General features: G+C 44.1%; 1 protein-coding gene across 1 annotated transcript in view; it reads right to left on the reverse strand.

The window, feature by feature from the left end:
- The window catches only part of LOC126355829 (fibronectin type 3 and ankyrin repeat domains protein 1-like), a 187,008-nt gene that overhangs the window by 91,652 nt on the left and 72,411 nt on the right, over positions 1-22,945 (reverse strand). The window contains exon 3 of the mRNA XM_050006277.1: positions 3,535-3,725. Coding sequence (XP_049862234.1) covers positions 3,535-3,719 — 185 coding nt within the window. The 5' untranslated portion in view covers positions 3,720-3,725. The remainder of the gene's footprint in view (positions 1-3,534; positions 3,726-22,945) is intronic.

Genomic DNA, 22,945 nt, shown 5'->3' on the forward strand with positions numbered 1-22,945 from the left:
GGTTAAATACAAAGGGGGTTCAAAAATTTTACACAGCCGTCTCTATTTTTTTTTTTTTTTTTTTTTTTTTTGCAGGCGGAGAATGAAATGTTTTGTGAACATACTATTTTCTTTTATTTACAGGTGAGCCATAATGAACCGTGAAGTAGATGTCAGGTTGCGACAACGGTCGGTGATGGACTTCCTCTTCAAGACCGGCGATGACTCTGCCACATCAGTTCACAGGAAGTTGCTTCCTGTTTATGAGGATAACAATGGATCGTATCGGTATCCAGCGGTGGTTGCAGAGGTTTAAAGAATTTAAGAAGGTGATTTCTCTCTACTGGACAATCCAGCAGACAATCGACAGCATTGAGTGATGTGAATAAGGAGACCATTGATGACCTCATCCAAAATTACAGATTTGTGACGATACGACAGCTGGCTGAAATAACTTGTTTGTCATTCGGTAGTGTGATATCACTGTTACAGTCACTAGGGTACAGAAAAATCTGTGCACGTTGGGTACCTAGATTATAGACAAGAGAAATGAAAACCTTGAGGAAGAACGTGTGTGAGGGTCTCATGAAGACCTTTACTGAAGAATGTTTTGACAGCGTCATTACCCAGGATGAAATATGGTTGTTTTTTTTCGAACCTGAGAGCATAATCCAATCCGTAGAGTGGCATCATGAGGCTACCCCTCAGAAGAAGAAACTAAGACTTTCATGAACAGCAGGCTGAAAGTTGATGGCCTCCTTCTTCTGGGATCAGTGATCAGTGTGGTGTCATTTCCATTGAATTTTTGAAACCTCGCTCCATAATTAACTGGGACCATTACTGTTTGTCATTGGACAAGCTGCGGCAGCTCATCACACTACGCCATGGCAATGTCAAACCTCATACAGCCCTTATGACGCAGGAGAAAATCAGGAAAATGGGTTGGAAAATTGTTCCTCATCCTTCCAGCAGTCCAAACCTGGCACCGCCAGATTTTTACATCTTTGGTCGTCTGAAGGCCCACCTGCGCGGTAAAACATTTGATAGTGAGAAAGACTTTATTTCCTGCGTCAAGCGATGGTGTAGAAGTCAATCCTCAGAATTTTACCAAAGTGCATTTACATCATGGAAAGAAGGTTGGGCCATACGCGTCACAGCTGATGGAGGCTACATTGGGTATGCTCAATGTATAGCTAAATGTTCCTAGTACGTTCACAAAAAATTTCATTCTCCTCCTGCAAAAATAAAAATAATGAGATGACTGTGCAAAAATTTTTGAACGTCCTTTGTAAGTTTCAGTATTTCTTGTTTACAAAGAGTTTTATTTCGCACCCTAGATGTTCGACGGCGAACTACATGTGTAAAATTGACTTAACACTGTCTAATGACTGACGTAAGACTGGCCTCAGACTGACCTCTGGCGGCGTACAAATCGCCTATATTTACATGATTGTAAACCGTTACTGTCATTGTTGCATATTAAATTATTAGATTTATACAATTAAAATTTTTACATACAGCTTCCCAAATTACACAGGAATTTACATGAAATAATAGTGAATAATTTTGTAGGTAAGAATCTGTTTCTATTAAGACTATAAATGACATATTTTGTCATTGCAGCAATATATTTCGTTAATTTGCGTATATCATTTTACTTATTTAAAGGATAAACAAAATGGTTCAAATGGTTCTGAGCACTATGGGACTTAACTTCTGATGTCATCAGTCCCCTAGAACTTAGAACTACTTAAACCTAACTAACCTAAGGACAGTACACACATCCAAGCCCGAGGCAGGATTCGAACCTGCGACCGTAGAGATCGCGCGGTTCCAGACTGTAGCGCGCTCGGCAAAGGATGAAGGCCCTATCCTTTACAGGTGAACAGAGCGATTAGTTTTATTGAATGAAAGACCTAGATTCAATTAATTAAATTTTGTACGAGTAAAATTTTACATTTTATGTTTGGTCGGAATTACAGTTTTATGAACTAACACCGATTAGAATATGAGAATGCTTAATTCTGACTGAAAAATCATCATGTCATATCTCTATTAGGGATGCAAACAATTTTTTAGCTTGAAAACATAAAATTAGCTGTCTCTTGATGACTAGAAATATCGGAACTTTAATCGTTAATTACTCCATAATTACAATAGCAATTTTTTTTTATTCCTACCATGTGCTTGTAGTTTGTATTGTTTAGAAATTGTGATGGTACACGAACTTTCAATCCATCATGTTTGCTTCTTTCTATATAAATTAGTGCAAATTTCTAATGTGCTGCACAGAAAATCTTCGGTGTATTCGAATCCAAATAACCAGAAAAGACAAAGTCAAAATAGCAGCTTATGTTGGTATAAATTACTGATTTTACACATATTCCCTCTTCGGGAGAGTAGGGATGAGATTGGAAGAGGATACAGGATCCCAAATAGGGTTGTGGTATTGCAATCTCCGGAAAATTCGGCTATGCGGCGCTATGTGAGTTGCGCGCTAGGCGGGCAGGGCTGTACAAACCGTTGTTATAAGCTGTTTGCGCGGGAAAAAAATGTGGAACTGCATTTTTTACAAAATACTTGCAGTGCCCCTTAGCAGCTAAAATTTTGGCATTGCACTTCTTCTGTTGTTTTCTTCCTGTGTAAAAAGTTTCATGTCTTATTGGACCATTCCCTTGTAAGACGATGGCGATGACTACCACTACTATTACTATTGCTAATAATAAAAATAAAATAGTAATAATAATTACACTCACTGTTCTTTACAGTCGAACTTGAAGACTGGACGTTCGAGCGTTGTCATTTATAAAACAATTTAACTCGATGACCTTACTTCTTTCCGAATCTTTGGATGGCATCGCCATACCATGCGTCTCGGCTGTCACGTATTCGCAGTAATGGTTTTTCAATCGAGGTACAAGCAAGAGCTGATAATCGATCCTGTCAGATACTGTTCCTTGAATACGTTTTTGCACGTTTAAGACAAGAAAAACTCCTTTCAAGTGAATTACTTGTTGCAGAAATAGTAGCAATTAGACAAAATAGTTCGAAAGCTTCTGAAAGAATGTGGTCCGTTTCATTATCAGTCATTCTTTTGATTACGTCTCCCATGCTGACAAAGTGAAACGTTTATTTATGCTGGAAAGAAAATACAGTCTCCAGATCTACACACAAACAGCGACCGACTGAAGGACGCACCATACGTTTGTAATACAGAATCCAGGCCGTCTACAGGGAAATGCTGAGCATAATTGGCGAACTGAGTAGTATCGCCCAATTCAAGAAAGAGCATTTTGTCACAATGTGAACATTGTTTTTCCAGTTGTGTTACAGTATTAGCAAATACCTCTAAATACAACTCTTTGTAGTTTGACGTCAATGGATTGCCAACGTATTGACCCATCATTTCAGCTATATCCATGGAAGCTTCATTTTGCGAATTAGTTAAGCATTTCATTTCATGGAATTCAAAAAGTCGATCGATAAACTGTTCTAATAAGAACACCCAAGAGTGCTTACTGCAACGTATCAAACAGAATAAGAGATGATACTGACCAGTAGACAGTAACCCAGCCCCGAACGCGATCGTGCATCTGTAAAGTGTAGACGATGGAGCGATCTCCATTGCCTGCCTGTACACCCTCTGGAGGATTCCAGGATAGCGTCACGGAGTAGCGGTCCCTGGACACCACTGATGGCTTGCCTGGAGCCTGCAATTCCACGACGTGCTCGTTGGACATCGAAGCCTGAAAAAATCGTGATTAATGTTAACATGACCTTATACATCTACATCTACATTTATACTCCGCAAGCCATCCAACGGTGTGTGGCGGAGGGCATAGAAAGAAGGATCTTTTATTGTATGATTATATGATAGCGGAACAAACACTGGTAGCAGTTACTTCTGTAAAATATCTGGGAGTATGCGTACGGAACGATTTAAACTGTAATGATCATATAAAATTAATTGTTGGTAAGGCGGGCGCCAGGTTGAGATTCATTGGGAGAGTCCTTAGAAAATGTAGTCCATCAACAAAGGAGGTGGCTTACAAAACACTCGTTCGACCTATACTTGAGTATTGCACATCAGCGTGGGATTCGTACCAGGTCGGGCTGACAGAGGAGACAGAGAAGAGCCAAAGAAGACCGGCGAGTTTCGTCACAGGGTTATTTGGTAAGCGTGATAGTGTTACGGAGATGTTTAGCAAACTCAAGTGGCAGACTCTGCAAGAGAGGCGCTCTGCATCGCGGTGTAGGTTGCTGTCCAGCGTTTCTGGATGAGGTATCGAATATATTGCTTCCCCCTGCTTATACCTCCCGAGGAGATCACGAATGTAAAATTATAGAGATTCGAGCGCGCACGGAGGTTTTCCGGCAGTCGTTCTTCCCGCGAACCATACGCGACTGGAACAGGAAAGGGAGGTAATGGTGAAGATACACCTATAATAAACTTTTAATCGATGTTCAACAGATCACGTCATATTGGCTCAATGCCAAACTTCCTCAAAAAAAAAAGTCTGATGTAATAATTTACAATGTTCCCGTTAATTCACAGCGGTAAATTTTCAGGCGTATTTTTAAATGTATGACGGAGTTGCTGCTACAGGCAGGCAAACAGCACATGTTTAACAAGTAATCAACTTTTCAACACCACAACAGATCATCAAACACGCGCTTGGGGTTGCTATAGATGGTTTTCCGAAATTCTTTCACCAGAGAAGATATACTAAATATTCCACTATTCGAACCAAGAACAGCTGCTTACATGAGTAATTTTAAAGTGCAGTGCGTTTCATCTGTTTACGGCCCAATCTTCTTTGATGGAAATGCGGTTAACGGTCAGCAATATCTTGCTATGTTACAAAACTGGTTGTTTCCGAGGCTGCACAAAGACAACTCTACCGAACCGTTGGATTGCTAGTCAAGGAGTTGCCGACTTAGCATGTCTCAGCTGCGATCCACGGTCACCGGATTTGACACCCTCTGCAAAGCCGGAGTGTCCGAGCGGTTCTAGGCGTTACAGTCTGGAACCGAGCGACCGCTACGGTCGCAGGTCCAAATCCTGCCTCGGGCATGGATGTGTGTGGTGACCTTAGGTTAGTTAGGTTTAATTAGTTCTAAGTTCTAGGCGACTCATGACCTCAGAAGTTAAGTCGCATAGTGCTCAGAGCCATTTTTTTTTACACCCTCTTTCATCCTGTGGGGTTTCGTTGAAGACAACATTTATGTACCACCACTCCCACAAAACCTGGAGGAGCTGAAGAACCGGATCTGTACTGCCATAACATCTCTGACGAAGGACATGCTTGCCCGAGTATGGGAGGAATTTGAGTATCGATGTGATGTTGTTCTTGTCGCTGATGGAGAACATATTGAACGTCTGTAATCCTAACTTGAGAGGTTCGTAAATATGTGTGTAAAGTTTCATATTCGCATCTCTTAAAGGTTAATAAATATATGCATTCGAAATACGTGTGTTCTTTTTGAAACACCCTGTAAATACCGCAGGTCTTCTTGTGTCCTACTCTGTGTTGGTAGAACACAGTCTGTTATCAGTTACACTGACGGTGACGCGGGAACCAGAACAAAGATGTGGTTTCTGTGGTCAATGGCGTTTGAGTTGTCGAAGTCAATAGCTAGCCAGATGTTAAGTCTCGAGCATTGTGAGAGTCATCTCAAGTTTGTGCGAAACAGTCCTGGAAGAGAATGAATTAAAATTGTAAACACAGGCAAGGTCAATCTCAACTATTAAATAGTACAAGCCGGAGCCATTATAAAATAAGGAAAAGGGCTGTACAAGTGCGGGGCCATGGTATTAATGGACGCTCACATCAGTGGATGGGCCCACATGACATGTCCGTGACAGCCAGGTTGGAGGCTGTAGCCATGCTACAAAGCTTGATTGTCTCTGGTCTGATAGTTGGTCCAATGTTTCTTGTTAATGAGCTCTGAACAGAACTGTTTCTGCTATTTAGTTGATATGCCATTGCCTTATCTACAAATTTCTTCGCATCATACCCTGCAAAACAATGGCTCGACTGATTAACAACATGCTAAGTGATCGGAAGTTCCAGGTAATCACTGGAAGCAACATAAGTAAGGAGAGGAAGCTGAACAACGGATTGCCTCAAGGATCAGTTCTCTCACCCTTACTGTTCAACCTATATCTATCTGAGCCACCTGACACTTCGTCCAGAAAATACTGCAATGCCGATGACCTGGCTCTAGCCGTAAAACACCAGGAAACGAAGACAACAGAAGATATTCTAGCCAATGATCTGTCTACATTAGATAATTACTTCAAAATCTGGAGACTCCAACACAATTTGAGTAAAACAGAAGTGTGTTGCTTCCATCTAAATAACCGGATGGCAAACGTAAAACTGGAACTAAGTATCAGAGGCAGAATTCTTCGTCATAACTGGAACCCAAGATATCTTGGTGTCATCCTGGATCGTACACTATGCTTCAAACAACACCGTCTTAACTTAGTTCAAAAGTTGAGGACTCGAAACAACGTCCTCCATAAGCTATGCGGAACTACCTGGGGATCTTCAGCAACCACCCTGCGAACTTCAGCTCTGGGCTTGGTGTACTCAAGTGCTGAGTATTGTGCACCTGTTTGGATGAATAGTCATCATACAAGGCTTGTTGATACCCAGCTGAATACGACAATGCGCATAATATCTGGCACAATCAGATCTACTCCAGTTCATTGGCTTCCACTGTTAACCGGTATAATGCCTCCTGAACTACGCAGATGTACTGCCCTTATGAGAGAATTCCACGAGATCTCCAGGAATTCTAACATACCCGTGCATAGCGACCTGCCACTTTAAAATCGTAAGAGACTGAAATCACACCATCCAACTCTGTGCGATGCTGCTGACATGGTTGCTAAGGATTCCAAACCTCTTGAAGAATGGAAAGATCGGTGGGAAGCAGTGACAGATGTTCACCTGCATAACATCTTCTCAGGTGCTAAAGTTCCAAGTAGATTCGACCTACCACGCAAGACCTGGACTACTCTCAACAAAATCCGTACCTGCCATGGCCGATGCAGGGATGCCCTCTTTAAGTGGAAGAAGCTGCCTGATCCAGCCTGTGACTGCGGGGCTCCATACCAGCCTGTTCACCATATTGTCAGTGAATGCAGGATTCGAGCCTATCATCGCGACAAAGACGACTTCCTGCTAGCAACTCCAAATGCAGTGCGCTAGATTGAAGGACTGGATATTCAGTTGTAAAGACAAACTTAAGTTTCTTGTGTGTCAATATGTACATATGTACATGTAATTTAATTTCATGATATGTCTGTATTAGCCATACGCTAAATAAATAAAAGTCTCTGATCTTTCCTCCATATCGACAGTCAGGCTGGGCGGAGAATCTGCATTACTGTCAGATGCTAAATCCCTCCATTTGCCCCCATTTAATCGGCGCACAGGGCCACATATGGTCTAACCTGTCCTGACTTCGTCGAAAAAGAGTAGAAAGTGTTGAAAGAATTTCCACCACAGGCTCCCACGACAATTCCTCGTCATAATTTGGTGGATCGAATGCCGGTGCTGTCTGTGAACTGCCAGCCAATCACTGGTTTCTAGGGCGATGGTTGGCCATGTCTGCATGAAAGTGGGTGTCTAGGTGCTCCTAGCTGGCCGTAATCTCAAGCATTTGCCACCACCAGTTGCCGACTATGATGCTTTTGGTCCATCTGAAGTTCTGGTCGAAATCTCGAGCCCATACGGAGGAGCCCACATGGTAAGATGACTGTATGCGTGAGTGGTGGGGTTACTGAGTCAAGTGCTGAACGTCGAAGAGAGTGCGTGGTCTGCAGTCCTTAAAATTTGGGCCAGACGTGGTCTGTTCATGAGGATGGCCCTAGAAGTTACGAAGAAGCTGGTGAGTGCTTTTTCAGCATGGGCTGTCATCATTTCCTTGCCCATCTGCCTTCTGAAGGTCCTTACCATCAGCTCGGCTTCAGAATTGGACGCTAGGTAAAACAGAGCAGCGGTGAGGTGGTCAGTGCTGTGGTTTTACAAGACATCTAAAACTCATATGTCTTGAATTGAGAGCCACTGTCAGAAACCAGGGTGGAAGGTCCCCCTCTGTTGCAAATATTGTGGAGAGGTAGCTACTGTGGTGGCGGTAGCCAACTGTCCCACATATGTGGTGTTAAAGTGGGCATAAACAACTAGAAACAACATTGCTCCCTCGAATGGTCTGGAACAATCTATATGTACTCATTGACAGGGGTGATCAGGATAGGACAAGGGCTAAATGATTGTGACTGCAGTCCTGAAATGGACTGGCGTGCCCCAGTGTCCGACCTCAACCCAATGGAATAACTCTGGGATAAGTTAGAATGTCGAATTTGCTTCCGACCCCAACGTCCATAATCACTATCTTCTCTGGCTTCGGTTGTTAGGGAATAGTGGGCCGCCATTCCTACATTGACATTCAGATGCTACATGGAAAGTGTCCCCAGCAGACTTCAAGCCGTCATACAGGCGAATTGTGGATACAAAATATATTAATGTCCAGTAATAGATGTCAGTCCGCAGCTCGTGGTCTTGCTGCCGGGTTCGATTCCCTGCGGGGATTTTTCCTAACTCGAAATGACTGGGTGTTGTTGTGTCGTCTTCCTCATCACCATTCATCCCCATTACGATCGGAGGAAGGCAATAGCAAACCACCTCCACTGCGACCTTGCCTAGTAGCCGTGCAGGTCTCCCGCATTGTCCCCTATGCTCCTCGGAGTATGGGACCTCATCATCATTAATAGCTGTCATACAATGATATAATTTTTCAGGTACATTCAGTGGTACATGTGAATACTATATGCAAAATGAGTTATGAATAGAGTTAATAATGAAGAAGTAATTAATTCAGACGTCATGTCTAATGCTGAAATTTTACTAGATAAATAGCGAAAAATAAAGTAAGCGATAAATTTTTTCTTTCATTGTTTTGTGCGGAGAGAGGGTCAGTGAGAAAAAGTTTTGAGATCATCTGTACAGTTTGCTGGAAATCGTTGGATTTATACAGTCTGAGTAATCTGCGTAGTGTGAGTTAGGCTGCCTCAAAATAATATGCACAGTTTGTAACTTTAATATTTGACGTATTTTCTCAGTAATTGTATGAAATGCTGAAAAATGAAAATTTTGTTGCCTGTGGAGGCCATCAGATAGGCTAATTGAAAATGGGGCTGGCTGTCCATTTTAGCCATTTAGTAATATAGTGGGCCTTGGTGGCATCGCCTTCGTCGTCCGTATCGCATCGTCATAGCTGCGCCCTCTTCTCTTGACGTCTGGCACGGCGCAGCGCTCACGTCTGGGTGTGTAGCAGTCGCCATTTGATTTGTTGGATGGGGGAAATGGGCGCAGGCCTTGTGTTAGCGGTGTCCAGTGATTTGCGGCCACAAGCAGTTCACCGAAGGATTTACCTGCCTGGTCCCGTGGGATGGGTACCCTGCCGCCCTTCTCCCACTTCTCGGGCGCTGGACAACAACAGTTCGACGCTTGTAGTCTATAAAACGCACGTCTGTCTCACGAATTTATCAAAAATTATTCAGGTATACGGACATCCAGCTGTAGCAGTACTTAGTTACGTTCTGATCAAAATTTAAATCTGTATAAGTTTAAGACTTTTATCCATATCGCTCTACAGTAGCTTTGGCCCTAAAGCCATACATAATAATACAAGGAAAATTGTTTACTTAATTTTAATTTATTAGCTAAAAAGATTGTTGTACGAGAGATATAACTGGTTTGCAGGTTTTTATAACAGTGGCACTGCTAGACTCTGCTGATATTACAACACCAAATATCACTCAAATGACATTTCTGTCGCCAGAAATTTCAGTTACTCCTAACATTTTTTCGATTACAATTTTCTCTCTAACTGCCAGATTTTCTTTTCCTATTGTTCCACAACAACATCAATAATTTTTCATAACCCGCAACAGACATCGGATTACAGTAAGAAAATTAGCAGGGAGTATGTCGTTCTTTTCTCTCAACCGTTCACGTAGCCATTTTTCTCTTTCGTTATTGATTTTTGACAGTAATGGTTAATAAAAGAGCAACAAATGCTCAATCATTCTTCAAAATCTTGGATGCAAAATTAAAATGTCGACATTGCCATTGATGGTGTGATGTTGCCTTCAGTATACAGATGAACTTACAATATACGAGGCGTGTTTTTTAAGTAAGGTCCGTTTTGTTGTAGACACTAGCAGTTCGCCCGCATATCTCAACGAACACGTGTGTCGTGTACCGGCATGCCTCGGGAACAACTGTGTTCAGTTTCAGCTCTGTAGCAAACCTGTACGGTTCTGTTCTGTGCTTTCAAAATGTTTAAGACTATCAAACCGCCTGCTGTTTGTGAGGTTCGCTCAGTGATACGGTTTTTGTCAGCAAGGAACCTATCTACAGCAGAAATTCATCGACAGATTTGCGAAGTGTGCGGTGATACTGTTATAAGTGAAAGCAAAGTTCGTAAGTGGGTACGAGAATTCAAAGATGGCCATGACTACGTCCATGATGAGGACCACTCCAGTCGCCCTTCTTTGATTACAGACGATTTGGTGGCTTCAGTTGAAGCGAGGATTCGTGAGAACAGGCGCTTCACAATAACAGGTCTCTCAAACGAATTTCCTGACATGTTGAGATCAGTGCTTTACAACACTGTTTCTGAACACGTAAAGTTTAGGAAACTGTACTCGCGTTTGGTCCCGAAACTCCTAACAGAGGACCACAAAAACCAAAGATTTGAGTGTGCGATGAAGTTCTTGACTCGTTATTATGAAGAAGGGAACAGCTTCTTGAATCAGATCGTAACTGGAGACGAAACATGGGTTTCACATATCACACCCGAAGCAAGCATGGAATGGATACACACACACTCGCCTGTAAAGGTGAAGGCCAAACAGTCTCTGTCCCAGCGCAAAATCATGGCGTCGATGTTTTGGGATAGGCATGGTGTTTTGTTGATCGACTTCATGCAGCAAGGAACCACCATCAATGCAGAAGCATACTGCCAAACCCTGAGAAAGCTACACAGAGCGATTCAAAACAAAAGACGCGACATGCTGACAAAGGCAATTGTCCTTCTCCATGACAATGCAAGACCGCACACTGCAGGTCAGACCCGCGATTTATTGACAGTTTGCCCGCATCTCGTGGTCGTGCGGTAGCGTTCTCGCTTCCCACGCCCGGGTTCCCGGGTTCGATTCCCGGCGGGGTCAGTGATTTTCTCCGCCTCGTGATGGCTGGGTGTTGTGTGATGTCCTTAGGTTACTTAGGTTTAAGTAGTTCTAAGTTCTAGGGGACTGATGACCATAGATGTTAAGTCCCATAGTGCTCAGAGCCATTTGAACCATTTTATTGGTCAGTTTTGGCTGGGAAGTTTTAGACTAACCCACCCTATAGTTCTGACCTTGCGCCGAACGATTACCATCTGTTCCTCCACCTCAAACAACACCTAATGGCAACTGTTGCAATGATGGCCGGCCGGAGTGGCCGTGCGGTTCTAGGCGCTACAGTCTGGAACCGAGCGACCGCTACGGTCGCAGGTTCAAATCCTGCCTCGGGCATGGAAGTGTGTGATGTCCTTAGGTTAGTTAGGTCTAATTAGTTGTAAGTTCTAGGCGACTGATGACCTCAGAAGTTAAGTCGCATAGTGCTCAGAGCCATTTGAATCAATTTTATTTTATTTTTATTTTTTTCAATGATGGCTACGACGTGAAAACGGCAGTGAACTGTTGGTTATCAAAGCAGGTGGCAAGTTTTTATGAAGAGGTATTTTACAATTGGTTGAGAGGTATGATACGTGTTTGAACAAACATGGCAACTATGTCGACAAACAGAGTGAAGTATGTACTTTCTGAAAATAAATTTACGTTTTTGAAATAACCTTCCGTTGTGAACTTAGGTTTAAACAGACCTAACTGAAAAAACACGCCTCGTAGCAGTTAAATAGTGAGACCCCTTATGGTACTAGTGGTGAGGGAAAAGATGTCGGCCGGCCGCAGTGGCCGTGCGGTTCTAGGCGCTGCAGTCTGGAACCGAGCGACCGCTACGGTCGCAGGTTCGAATCCTGCCTCGGGCATGGAAGTGTGTGATGTCCTTAGGTTAGTTAGGTTTAATTAGTTGTAAGTTATAGGCGACTGATGACCTCAGAAGTTAAGTCGCATAGTGCTCAGAGCCATTTGAACCAAGGCGAAAGATGCTGACATGACAGCCAGAAAGGAGAGAGTTACGTACACCACCTCCTGCGGACAGATCGGTGCCCAAACTACCTAGCAAGGGTGTTGTCCGCAAATCCCGGGCAGACTCTACTGTCGCACACCTGCAAGTCCGTGTTTCTACGGCATCGCTGGTAGGGGCCGATGGTTCAGCGACGTCATAGGCGCCACGGTATGCTTGTTTACTTCGATCCCATTTTACCTGGAGCGACAGCGTCCTGTTACCCCATTCTATAACCGATAAGGGTCCCCAGAAAGGTGACTACTAAGCTTTACGTAAGGGACCTCGGCGCTAGAAGACGCATTTTGGTGTGTCCAGGTATTTGAAAACAAACCTCCCTTGTTTATCGTGGTACAAGGCAGTCGGTGGTCACAATAAATCTTCCATCTTCTTCCAGAGGATTGCTATGAATCCAGGCGCCGTGAAGACACTTGTGACAGACGGCAAAAGGAACTGACCTAACAATGCAAAGGCTTGGCATACTCGAGCTCTGCTGCAGAAGTAGGCAGTCCTCTTGCCAGCACAATGCGCAATCCGAACGGCATTAGTGAGAGAGTGCCTTCCAAGACCCTGTTACAAGGCATACGGTGACAGTCTTATACGAACTGTATACCTGTTCTTCTGAGATTAATTCCATACAGAATGAAACCTACACTTCTTTGCCCTTTTTCATACCGGAAAGACAGCGTTGCAACGCTGTGTTTACCCATTATCCGACTTGACTGATGAAAACATGAGGTCAGGCATACTAAACATCAAGGTTCTAATCGACCACAAGGGAAGATAGCTATCCTGTGCATCAAGCACATCGTAAATCCTTCACATCTGTGCCTGCCATCCCAGAACAAGTAACGGACTCCCAGCAACATTCTTATTCGTCTCGCACCGCTAGTCGGAGACCAGCAGCAGGCAGACTAGGGAGTTTCCGTCCTATACGTAGCCTACCTACCGTTAATACCCCAAAGCAAACGGATGCATTTGGAGTGATGTAGTGACCGATAAGCTTGGACTGCTGATAAATGGCATCACATTGTTTTCAGCGATGATTCGTGGTCCTGCGCTACCCTGGATGACTACTGTCGACGAGTGTGGTGGCGAGATTTTTCGTGTTTCGAGGACTGTTGTGTTAGTCCTGGCATCAGGGTGTGGAGTGTCATCTGATATGGCTCAGGTCACGGCTGGTAGCGACTGAGGAAACTCTAACATCACAGTGCTGCGTCATGGACATGTTGTGCCTACAGGTGTTACCTCTCATGCATCAGTATCGTGGTGCCATTTTTCAATAGGAGAATGCTCTTCCACACGTGGATCGAGTCTCCATGAACTTCCTACGTGATGTTGCGGTACTGCCGTGGTCAGAATGATCCCTATATCTGTCCTCAAAGGGACATGTTTGGGATAAACTCGGATTTCAATACCATCGCAGTGTCAGTATCCGGAATATCAAGGACGAGATGCAACAATAGTGGGCCATCTTGCCTCAGAAGAGGGTACGAGGGTAATCCCGAATGTAAGGTCTCCAATTTTTTTATAGGTACAGAACTCTGTTTGTGTGGCAGTTGGTCACACTGTTATGAAGAGTGCTTCACGCGCTGTGTGTTAAACATGCACACGCCGTGCTGAGGCGCTCAGTCTTGGCTTGGCAGGCGTTGAGAATGGAGCTCCCGTTGGGTGTTACCACCAAGTGCGAATTGCGCGCAGTAATTCGGTTTTTGAATGCAAAGGGCACTGTGCCGGTTGAAATCCATAGCCAAAGACGGAAGTGTATGGTGATTCGTGCATTGATGTCAAAAATGTTCGTAAGTGATGTAGAGAGCTTCCATCTGGTCGGACCGAAATTCACGACGAACAAAGGAGCGGAGACCGTCAATTTCTGAGGAGTCAGTGTTGAAGGTTGAGCAAAGCATGCCTGAAGATCGACGGATCACCTTGGATGATCTCTGAAGGTTGGTTCCTGAGGTTTCCCGAAGCACCACTCACAGAATTTTAACGGAAACATTAAAGAACCGGAAGGTGTGCGCAAGATGGGTGCCACGCATGCTGACTGAGGACAACATGCTTCCCGCGCATTTCTTCACCGCCTAGCAGCCGAACACGACAACTTTCTGCACTCAGTTGTCACGGGTGACGAAACCTGGGCGTACCACTTTACACCTGAGACCAAGCAACAATCATGCCAGTGACGGCATCCTTCTTCGCCAAAGCCGCGGAAATTCAAACAAACACAGTTTGCCGGTAAAGTCATGACAACCGTTTTTTGGAATCGGAAAGGGGTATTGTTGGTCGACTTCATGCCCACTGGGACCACAATTAACGCTGACAGGTAGTGTGAGACTCTGAAAAACTGAAACGGGCAATTCAGAACCGGAGAAGAGGAATGTTGAGTAAGGGCGTACACATACTCCATGACAACGCTCCCCCACACATCGCTCGGCAAACCGTTGCTCTCCTGCAACAGTTTCAGTGGAACATAATCACTCACCCACCCTATAGTCCTGACTTGGCACCCAGTGACTATCACCTGTTCTCTAGGTTAAAATAACATTTGGCCAGAAAGTGATTCAGCTCCGACGACGAGGTGAAAGAAGATGTTCATAACTTTCTGAACAGCATGGCGGCGAGCTGGTATGACATGGGCGTACAAAAACTGCCACAGCGTCTACAAATACGCATCGACAGAAATGGTGATTATGTCGAAAAATAGCTAAATGTTCAAGCTGTAAACTGATGTAAACCATTGTGGAAATAACTAGGTTTACGTACTTATAAAAAAACAGGAGACCTTACTTTTGGAAATACCCTCGTACAACGGCCTTCTCACGTGCTTCCCAACCGAATCAGTGCATGCACATAGGCCAGAGGTGCTGCAATGTCAGACTGATAAGTGGGTCCATAACGCCAACTTCTTTGGAAATTTGATTAGATTTTGTAATCACTGAAATAACATCAAGAATCCTCTCAACCCTTGATGTTTCATACAATGAAGAGCCAACACATGTCTAATATGGTTTGCGGCCCCCTGCGAGCACACAGAAGTGCCGCAACACGACATGGCATGGACTCGACTAATCTCTGAAGTAGTGCTGGAGGGCATTGACACCATTAATCCTGCAGGGTTTGTCCATATATCCTAAGAGTACGAAGGGGTGGAGATCTCTTCTGAACTGCACACACCCCACACCATTACAGAACCTCCACCAACTTGAACAGTCCCCTGCTGACATGCAGGGTCCATGGATTCATAAGGCTGTCTCCATACCCGTACACGTGCATCCGCTCTACGCAATTTGAAACGAAACTTCTCCGACCAGGCAACATGTTTCCAGTCACCAACAGTCCAATGTCGGTGTTGACGAGCCCAGGCGTCGTGCAGTTATCAAGGGTACACGAATGGGCCTTCGGCTTCGAAAGCCCATCCCAATGAAGTTTCGTTGAATAGTTCGCACGCCAACACTTTTTGGTGTCCCAGTACTGAAATCTGTAGCAGTTTGCGGAAGTGTTGGATGGTTCTCTTCAGGCGTCGTTGGTTCCGTTCTTGCAGGATCTTTTTCCGGTCGGAGCTATTTCGGAGATTGGATGTTTTACTGGATTCCTGATATTCACGGCACAGTCATGAAATGGCCGCACGGGAAAATCCCCACTTCATCGCTACCTCGGAAATGCAGTGTTCCATCGCTCGTGCGCCGACTATAAACCACGTTCAAACTCATATGAAAATCTGCTATTGTAACACCAGCAACCGATCTAACAATTGCGCCAGACACTTGTCTTACATTGGATTTGCCGACCGCACGCCGTATTCTATCTGCTTGTATATCTATGTATTTGAATATGCGTGCCTATACCAGTCTCGCCGGCCAGGGTGGCCGAGCTGTTCTAGGCGCTACAGTCTGGACCCGCGACCTCTGCGGTCGCAGGTTCGAATCCTGCCTCGGGCATGGATGTGTGTGATGTCCTTAGGTTAGTTAGGTTCACGTAGTTCTAGGGGATTGATGACCTTAGAAGTTAAGTCTCATTGTGCTCAGAGCGATTTGAACCAGTGTAGCTTTCCTGCTCACTAATAAATAAAAATACTGGGTTGGTCCGTAAGTTCCTAGCGTTTTTCCGTAAGTCTAATAAACACAACAAACAGACACAACAGGGACTTAAGTTATCAATAATATGTATCTCTTCACTATTTGCAACAGTCTGCCAACACTGGGGTAACTTTTCTATTCGGTGACTGTAGAAATCACGTGGTTTTGAGGCGAACTCCTCGAGCTATGTTCTAAGCACATTTTTATACGGGAAGGAAGGTTGTTCAATATAGAAAGGAAAAGGTAAAAATCTGAGGGTGCGAGGTGAATAAGGTTGGTGCGGTATGAACTCCTGTACAGAGTTCATTGTCACTCTAGAATAATGCGGGTGGACACTGAGTAACATCGCTTCACGCAGTCTACCTGGTCGTCCTTCTTGGACTGCGTCTACGAGACGTCTCAGTGTTGACAACAAATGTCAGCAGTGATGGTTACAACTCGGGGAAACAATTTCTAGTTTACCAAGCCGTCGCTTTTCCACCAGACGCATAGCATTATCTACTGTGGATGCGCGCAGGTCTTTGTATGGGAAGTTGCTGCTTTGTTTCGGTAAACCATTCCTTTCTTTTCATTGTGTAAGCATAAAGACACCATTTCTCGCCACCATTAACGATGACGAGCAAGCAGAGATCCACATATGCGCTGATTTTTGTGATTTTGGCTTAGAGCAGGCGGTACCCATCGCCCCATTTTTGAACATTCCCCACAGCATGCAAATGACGGATCATGTTGGATTGCAAACAGTTCATCACTTTTGTCAATAAATGGCTCTAAGCACTATGAGACTTAACATCTGAGGTCATCAGTCCCCTAGAATTACAACTACTTAACCCTAACTAACCTAAGGACAGCACAAACGTCCATGCCCGAGGCATGATTCGAACCTGCGAACGTAGTAGCCGCGTGGTTTGATACTGAAGCGCCTAGAACCGCTCGGCCACAGCGGCCGGCCACCTTTACCAGTTCTCGAATTCACTGATGTGGATTAATGCGTTTAAACGACCGTCGTCAATCCCCGAAGGTCCTTCTGAACGTAGAGAGTCTCTAATGTCAAAACGATCCTCATTAAAACGGCGCAAATGTTTCTGGCTGTCTCCGCTGTTGTCACCCCTCTACTGAAATCAAACAGAAGAATACGAGTATGTCCGCAATATCCCAATTTCTCCACTTGGCATTTCCATTTTCTAGCGTCCACAGCTCGACTCACTACATCAAAATGACAAAATGATGATATGTAAACACAAAAAGCGACAGTGAGCTACTAATAAAAAATAAGAATCGGTAAATAAACCTATGGCAACAGGAATTCCAACATGTTAAACAAAAACGCTACAAACTTGTGCACCTACCCAATACACTATTGGCCATTAAAATAGCTACACCAAGAAGAAATGCATATGATGAACGGGTATTCATTGCACAAATATATTATACTAGAACTGACATGTGATTACATTTTCACGCAATTTGGGTGCATAGATCCTGAGAAATCAGTACCCAGAACAACCACCTCTGGTCGTAATAACGGCATTCATATGCCTGGGCATTGAGTCAAACAGAGCTTGGATGGCGTGTACAGGTACAGCTGCCCATGCAGCTTCAACACAATACCACAGTTCATCAAGAGTTGTGACTGGCGTATTGTGACGAGCCAGTTGCTCGGTCACCATCGACCAGACGTAAGAGATCTGGAGAATGTGCTGGCCAGGGAAGCAGTCGAACATTTTCTGTATCCAGAAAGGCCCGTACAGGACCTGTAACATGCGGTCGTGCATTATCCTGCTGAAATGTTGGGTTTCGCAAGGATCGAATGAAGGGTAGCGCCACAGGTCGTAACACATCTGAAATGTAACGTTCACTGTTCAAAGTGCCGCCAAAGCGAACAAGAGGTGACCGAGACGTGTAACCAATGGTACCCCATACCATCACGCCGGGCGATACTCCAGTATGAATACGACGAATACACGTTTCCAATGTGCGTTCACCGCGATGTCGCCAAACACGGATGCGACCATTATGATGCTGTAAACATAACCTGGATTCATCCGAAAAAATGACGTTTTGCCATTCGTGCACCCAGGTTCGTCGTTGAATACACCATCGCAAGCGCTCCTGTCTGTGATGCAGCGACAAGGGTAACCGCAGCCATGGTCTCCGAGCTGATAATCCATACTGCTGCAGACGTCGTCGAACTGATCGTGCAGACGGTTGTTGTCTTGCAAACGTCCCTATCTGTTGACTCAGGGATCGACACGTGGCTGCACGATCCGTTACAGCCATGCGGATAAGATGCCTGTCATCTCGACTGCTAGTGATACGAGGTCGTTGGGATCCAGCACGGCGTTCCGTATTACCCTCCTGAACCCACCGATTCCATATTCTGCTAACAGTCATTGGGTCTCGACCAACGCGAGCAGCAATCGCGATAGGCTACAATCCGACCTTTATCAAAGTCGGAAACGTGATGGTACGCATTTCTTCTCCTTACATGAGGCATCACAAAAAGGTTTCATCAGGCAACGCCGGTCAACTGCTGTTTGTGTGTGAGAAAACGGTTGGAAACTTTCCTCGTGTCAGCACGTTGTAGGTGTCGCCACCGGCACCAACCGTGTGTGAATGCTCTGAAAAGCTAATAATTTGTATATCACAGCATCTTCTTCCTGTCGGTTAAATTTCGCGTCTGTAGCACGTCATCTTCGTGGTGTAGCAATTTTAATGGCCAATAGTGTATTTACAGAGATACTAATATTGTTTAGACATTTACTTCTGAAAAATCGTTAAAATCGCCACGTCACCAAAGATCTAGTTATAAAAACGACGCGCATCAACACTCGTCTCCTATAAATACATCACTCAAGATCGAATTGTTTTCAAACCGGCACACTGCAATTTAAAATTCTTATTCTCTATATTGGAGGATTTTAAAGTCATAAACAGGCTGGTGATTCCAACAGTTTCGAACAGTACGTATTTATTCTTTACCCGTTTCGAATATACAGGGTGTTTCAAAAATGACAGGTATATTTGAAACAGCAATAAAAACTAAACGAGCAGCGATAGAAATACACCGTTTGTTGGAATATGCTTGGGACAACAGAACATTTTCAGGTGGACAAACTTTCGAAATTACAGTAGTTACAATTTTCAACAATAGATGGCGCTGCAAGTGATGTGAAAGATATAGAAGACAACGCAGTCTGTGGGTGCGCCATTCTGTACGTCGTCTTTCTGCTGTAAGCGTGTGCTGTTCACAACGTGCAAGTGTGCTGTGGACAACATGGTTTATTCCTTAGAACAGAGGATTTTTCTGGTGTTGGAATTCCACCGCCTAGAACACAGTGTTGTTGCAACATGACGAAGTTTTCAACGGAGGTTTAATGTAACCAAAGGACCGAAAAGCGATACAATAAAGGATCTGTTCGAAAAATTTCAACGGACTGGGAACGTGACGGATGAACGTCCTGGAAAGGTAGGACGACCGCGTATGGCAACCACATAGGGCAACGCGCAGCTAGTGCAGCAGGTGATCCAACAGGGGCCTCGGGCTTCCGTTCGCCGTGTTGCAGCTGCGGTCCAAATGACGCCAACGTCCACGTATAGTCTCATGCGCCAGAGTTTACACCTCTATCCATACAAAATTCAAACGCGACAACCCCTCAGCGCCGCTACCATTGCTGCACGAGAGACATTCGCTAACGATATAGTGCACAGGATTCATGACGGCGATATGCATGTGGGCAGCATTTGGTTTACTGACGAAGCTTATTTTTACCTGGACGGCTTCGTCAATAAACAGAACTGGCACATATGGGGAAGCGAAAAGCCCCGTGTTGCAGTCCCATCGTCCCTGCATCCTCAAAAAGTACTGGTCTGGGCCGCCATTTCCTCCAAAGGAATCATTGGCCCATTTTTCAGATCCGAAACGATTACTGCATCACGCTATCTGGACATTCTTCGTGAATTTGTGGCGGTACAAACTGCCTTAGACGACACTGCGAACACCTCGTGGTTTATGCGAGATGGTGCCCGGCCACATCGCACGGCCAACGTCTTTAATTTCCTGAATGAATATTTCGATGATCGTGTGATTGCTTTGGGCTATCCGAAACACACAGGAGGCCTCCCTATTCGCCAGACATGAACCCCCGTGACTTCTTTCTGTGGGGACACTTGAAAGACCAGGTGTACCGCCAGAATCCAGAAATAATTGAACAGCTGAAGCAGTACATCTCATCTGCATGTGAAGCCATTCCGCCAGACACGTTGTCAAAGGTTTCGGGTAATTTCATTCAGAGACTACGCCATATTATTGCTACGCATGGTGGATATGTGGAAAATATCGTACTATAGAGTTTCCCAGACCGCAGCGCCATCTGTTGTTGACAATTGTAACTACTGTAATTTCGAAAGTTTGTCTGCCTGAAAATGTACTGTTGTCCCAAGCATATTGCAACGTATTTCTATCGCTGTTCGTTTAGTTTGTATTGCAGTTTCAAATATACCGGTCATTTTTGAAACACCCTGTACACCTATAATTGTAACCGGTGTTAATGTTTAATACCTTTGAAACTTCTTAATTTCTAATGAGAGTGTCTGTACTTAAATTGCAGAATGACTGAGAAGATGAAACTTCTGCGTTATTTGATTCTGAAACAGCTGAGTAAAACTGTATGTACTGAGCCTACTTTCTCTTTACTTTTTCTTATCATGTCAACTCCGACCCACAATATTCTAGCTCAACGCCATCTGACCGTTCAAGAAAATTACAACCTGACTTCCATTAATTAATTCAAAAAATGGCCCTAACTATAATGATATCTTAAAAATAACCTATACATTTCATTAAGCACTTACCTCACAAAAATCTTCATCACGCGAACTACTGGAATACAGCGAGCATCAACACTGCCAGCTAAATAAAAGATTCTGGCTACTAAACCATGTGGTTAGCAAAGGAAAGATTTTCTTGCAAACCAAATAACGTATTTTTTAACTTAATTATGTGACATCCAGTTCAAACACGAATATAAATCGTCATTGACATCGAGTACAGAGGTATATAATCATGAATGATGTTCAATCTCCAAGTCGAATATGTACAGGTCGTTAGCCTACGCTAACATTTCAGACCTCTACCCTTCATCAATGCTAACTTCTCACATCTAACATCCATCACTGCTGGCTGTTCACCTCGAACTGCCCAACAGTACTTCCATCACTGCTGGCGACTAACTTCCAGCTGCCCAACATTACTGGCGATTAACTTCCAACAACGAGTCCGACCAGCCACAGAGTCTCTTACAAAGAAAGTGCAGTCAGAGATCCAATGCAAAGCGCTACACAGCGCTACCAACACAGAAGCAGCCCACTTACACCTTCTGAAGAAAGATAGCTTGTGCATATCCAAAACCGGTTAAGAATAAATACTCACCACTGTTCGCTCTACTTGAATCCTTCGACTAATCAAAAATATAATCTAGATAACATTTTTTTTTCTCATCAGTCTACTGACTGATTTGATGCGGCCCGCCACGAATTCCTTTCCTGTGTTCCTGTGCTAACCTCTTCATCTCAGAGTAGCACTTGCAACCTACGTCCTCAATTATTTGCTTGACGTATTCCAATCTCTGTCTTCCTCTACAGATTTTGCCCTCCAGAGCTCCCTCTAGTACAATGGAAGTCATTCCCTCATGTCTTAGCAGATGTCCTATCATCCTGTCCCTTCTCCTTATCAGTGTTTTCCACATATTCCTTTCCTCTCCGATTCTGCGTAGAACCTCCTCATTCCTTACCTTATCAGTCCACCTAATTTTCAACATTCGTCTATAGCACCACATCTCAAATGCTTCGATTCTCTTCTGTTCCGGTTTTCCCACAGTCCATGTTTCACTACCATACAATGCTGTACTCCAGACGTACATTCTCAGAAATTTCTTCCTCAAATTGAGGCCGGCATTTGATATCAGTAGACTTCTCTTGGCCAGAAATGCCTTTTTTGCATAGCGTGTCTGCTTTTGATGTTCTCCTTGCTCCATCCGTCATTGGTTATTTTACTGCCTAGGTAGCAGAATTCCTTAACTTCATTGACTTCGTGACCATCAATCCTGATGTTAAGTTTCTCGCTGTTCTCATTTCTACTACTTCTCATTACCTTCGTCTTTCTCCGATTTACTCTCAAACCATACCGTGTACTCATTAGACTGTTCATTCCGTTCAGCAGATCATTTAATTCTTCTTCACTTTCACTCAGGATAGCAATGTCATCAGCGAATCGTATCATTGATATCCTTTCACCTTGTATTTTAATTCCACTCCTGAATCTTTCTTTTATTTCCATCATTGCTTCCTCGATGTACAGATTGAAGAGTAGGGACGAAAGGCTGCAGCCTTGTCTTACTCCCATATTAATACGAGCACTTCGTTCTTGATCGTCCACTCTTAATATTCCCTCTTGTTTGTTGTACATATTGTATATGACCCATCTCTCCCTATAGCTTACCCCTACTTTTTTCAGAATCTTGAACAGCTTGCACCATCTTATATTGTCGAACGCTTTTTCCAGGTCGACACATCCTAAGAACGTGTCTTGATTTTTCTTTAGCCTTGCTTCCATTATTAGCCGTAACGTCAGAATTGCCTCTC

This window comes from Schistocerca gregaria, chromosome 3, assembly GCF_023897955.1.
Source record: "Schistocerca gregaria isolate iqSchGreg1 chromosome 3, iqSchGreg1.2, whole genome shotgun sequence".
NCBI lineage: Eukaryota > Metazoa > Arthropoda > Insecta > Orthoptera > Acrididae > Schistocerca > Schistocerca gregaria.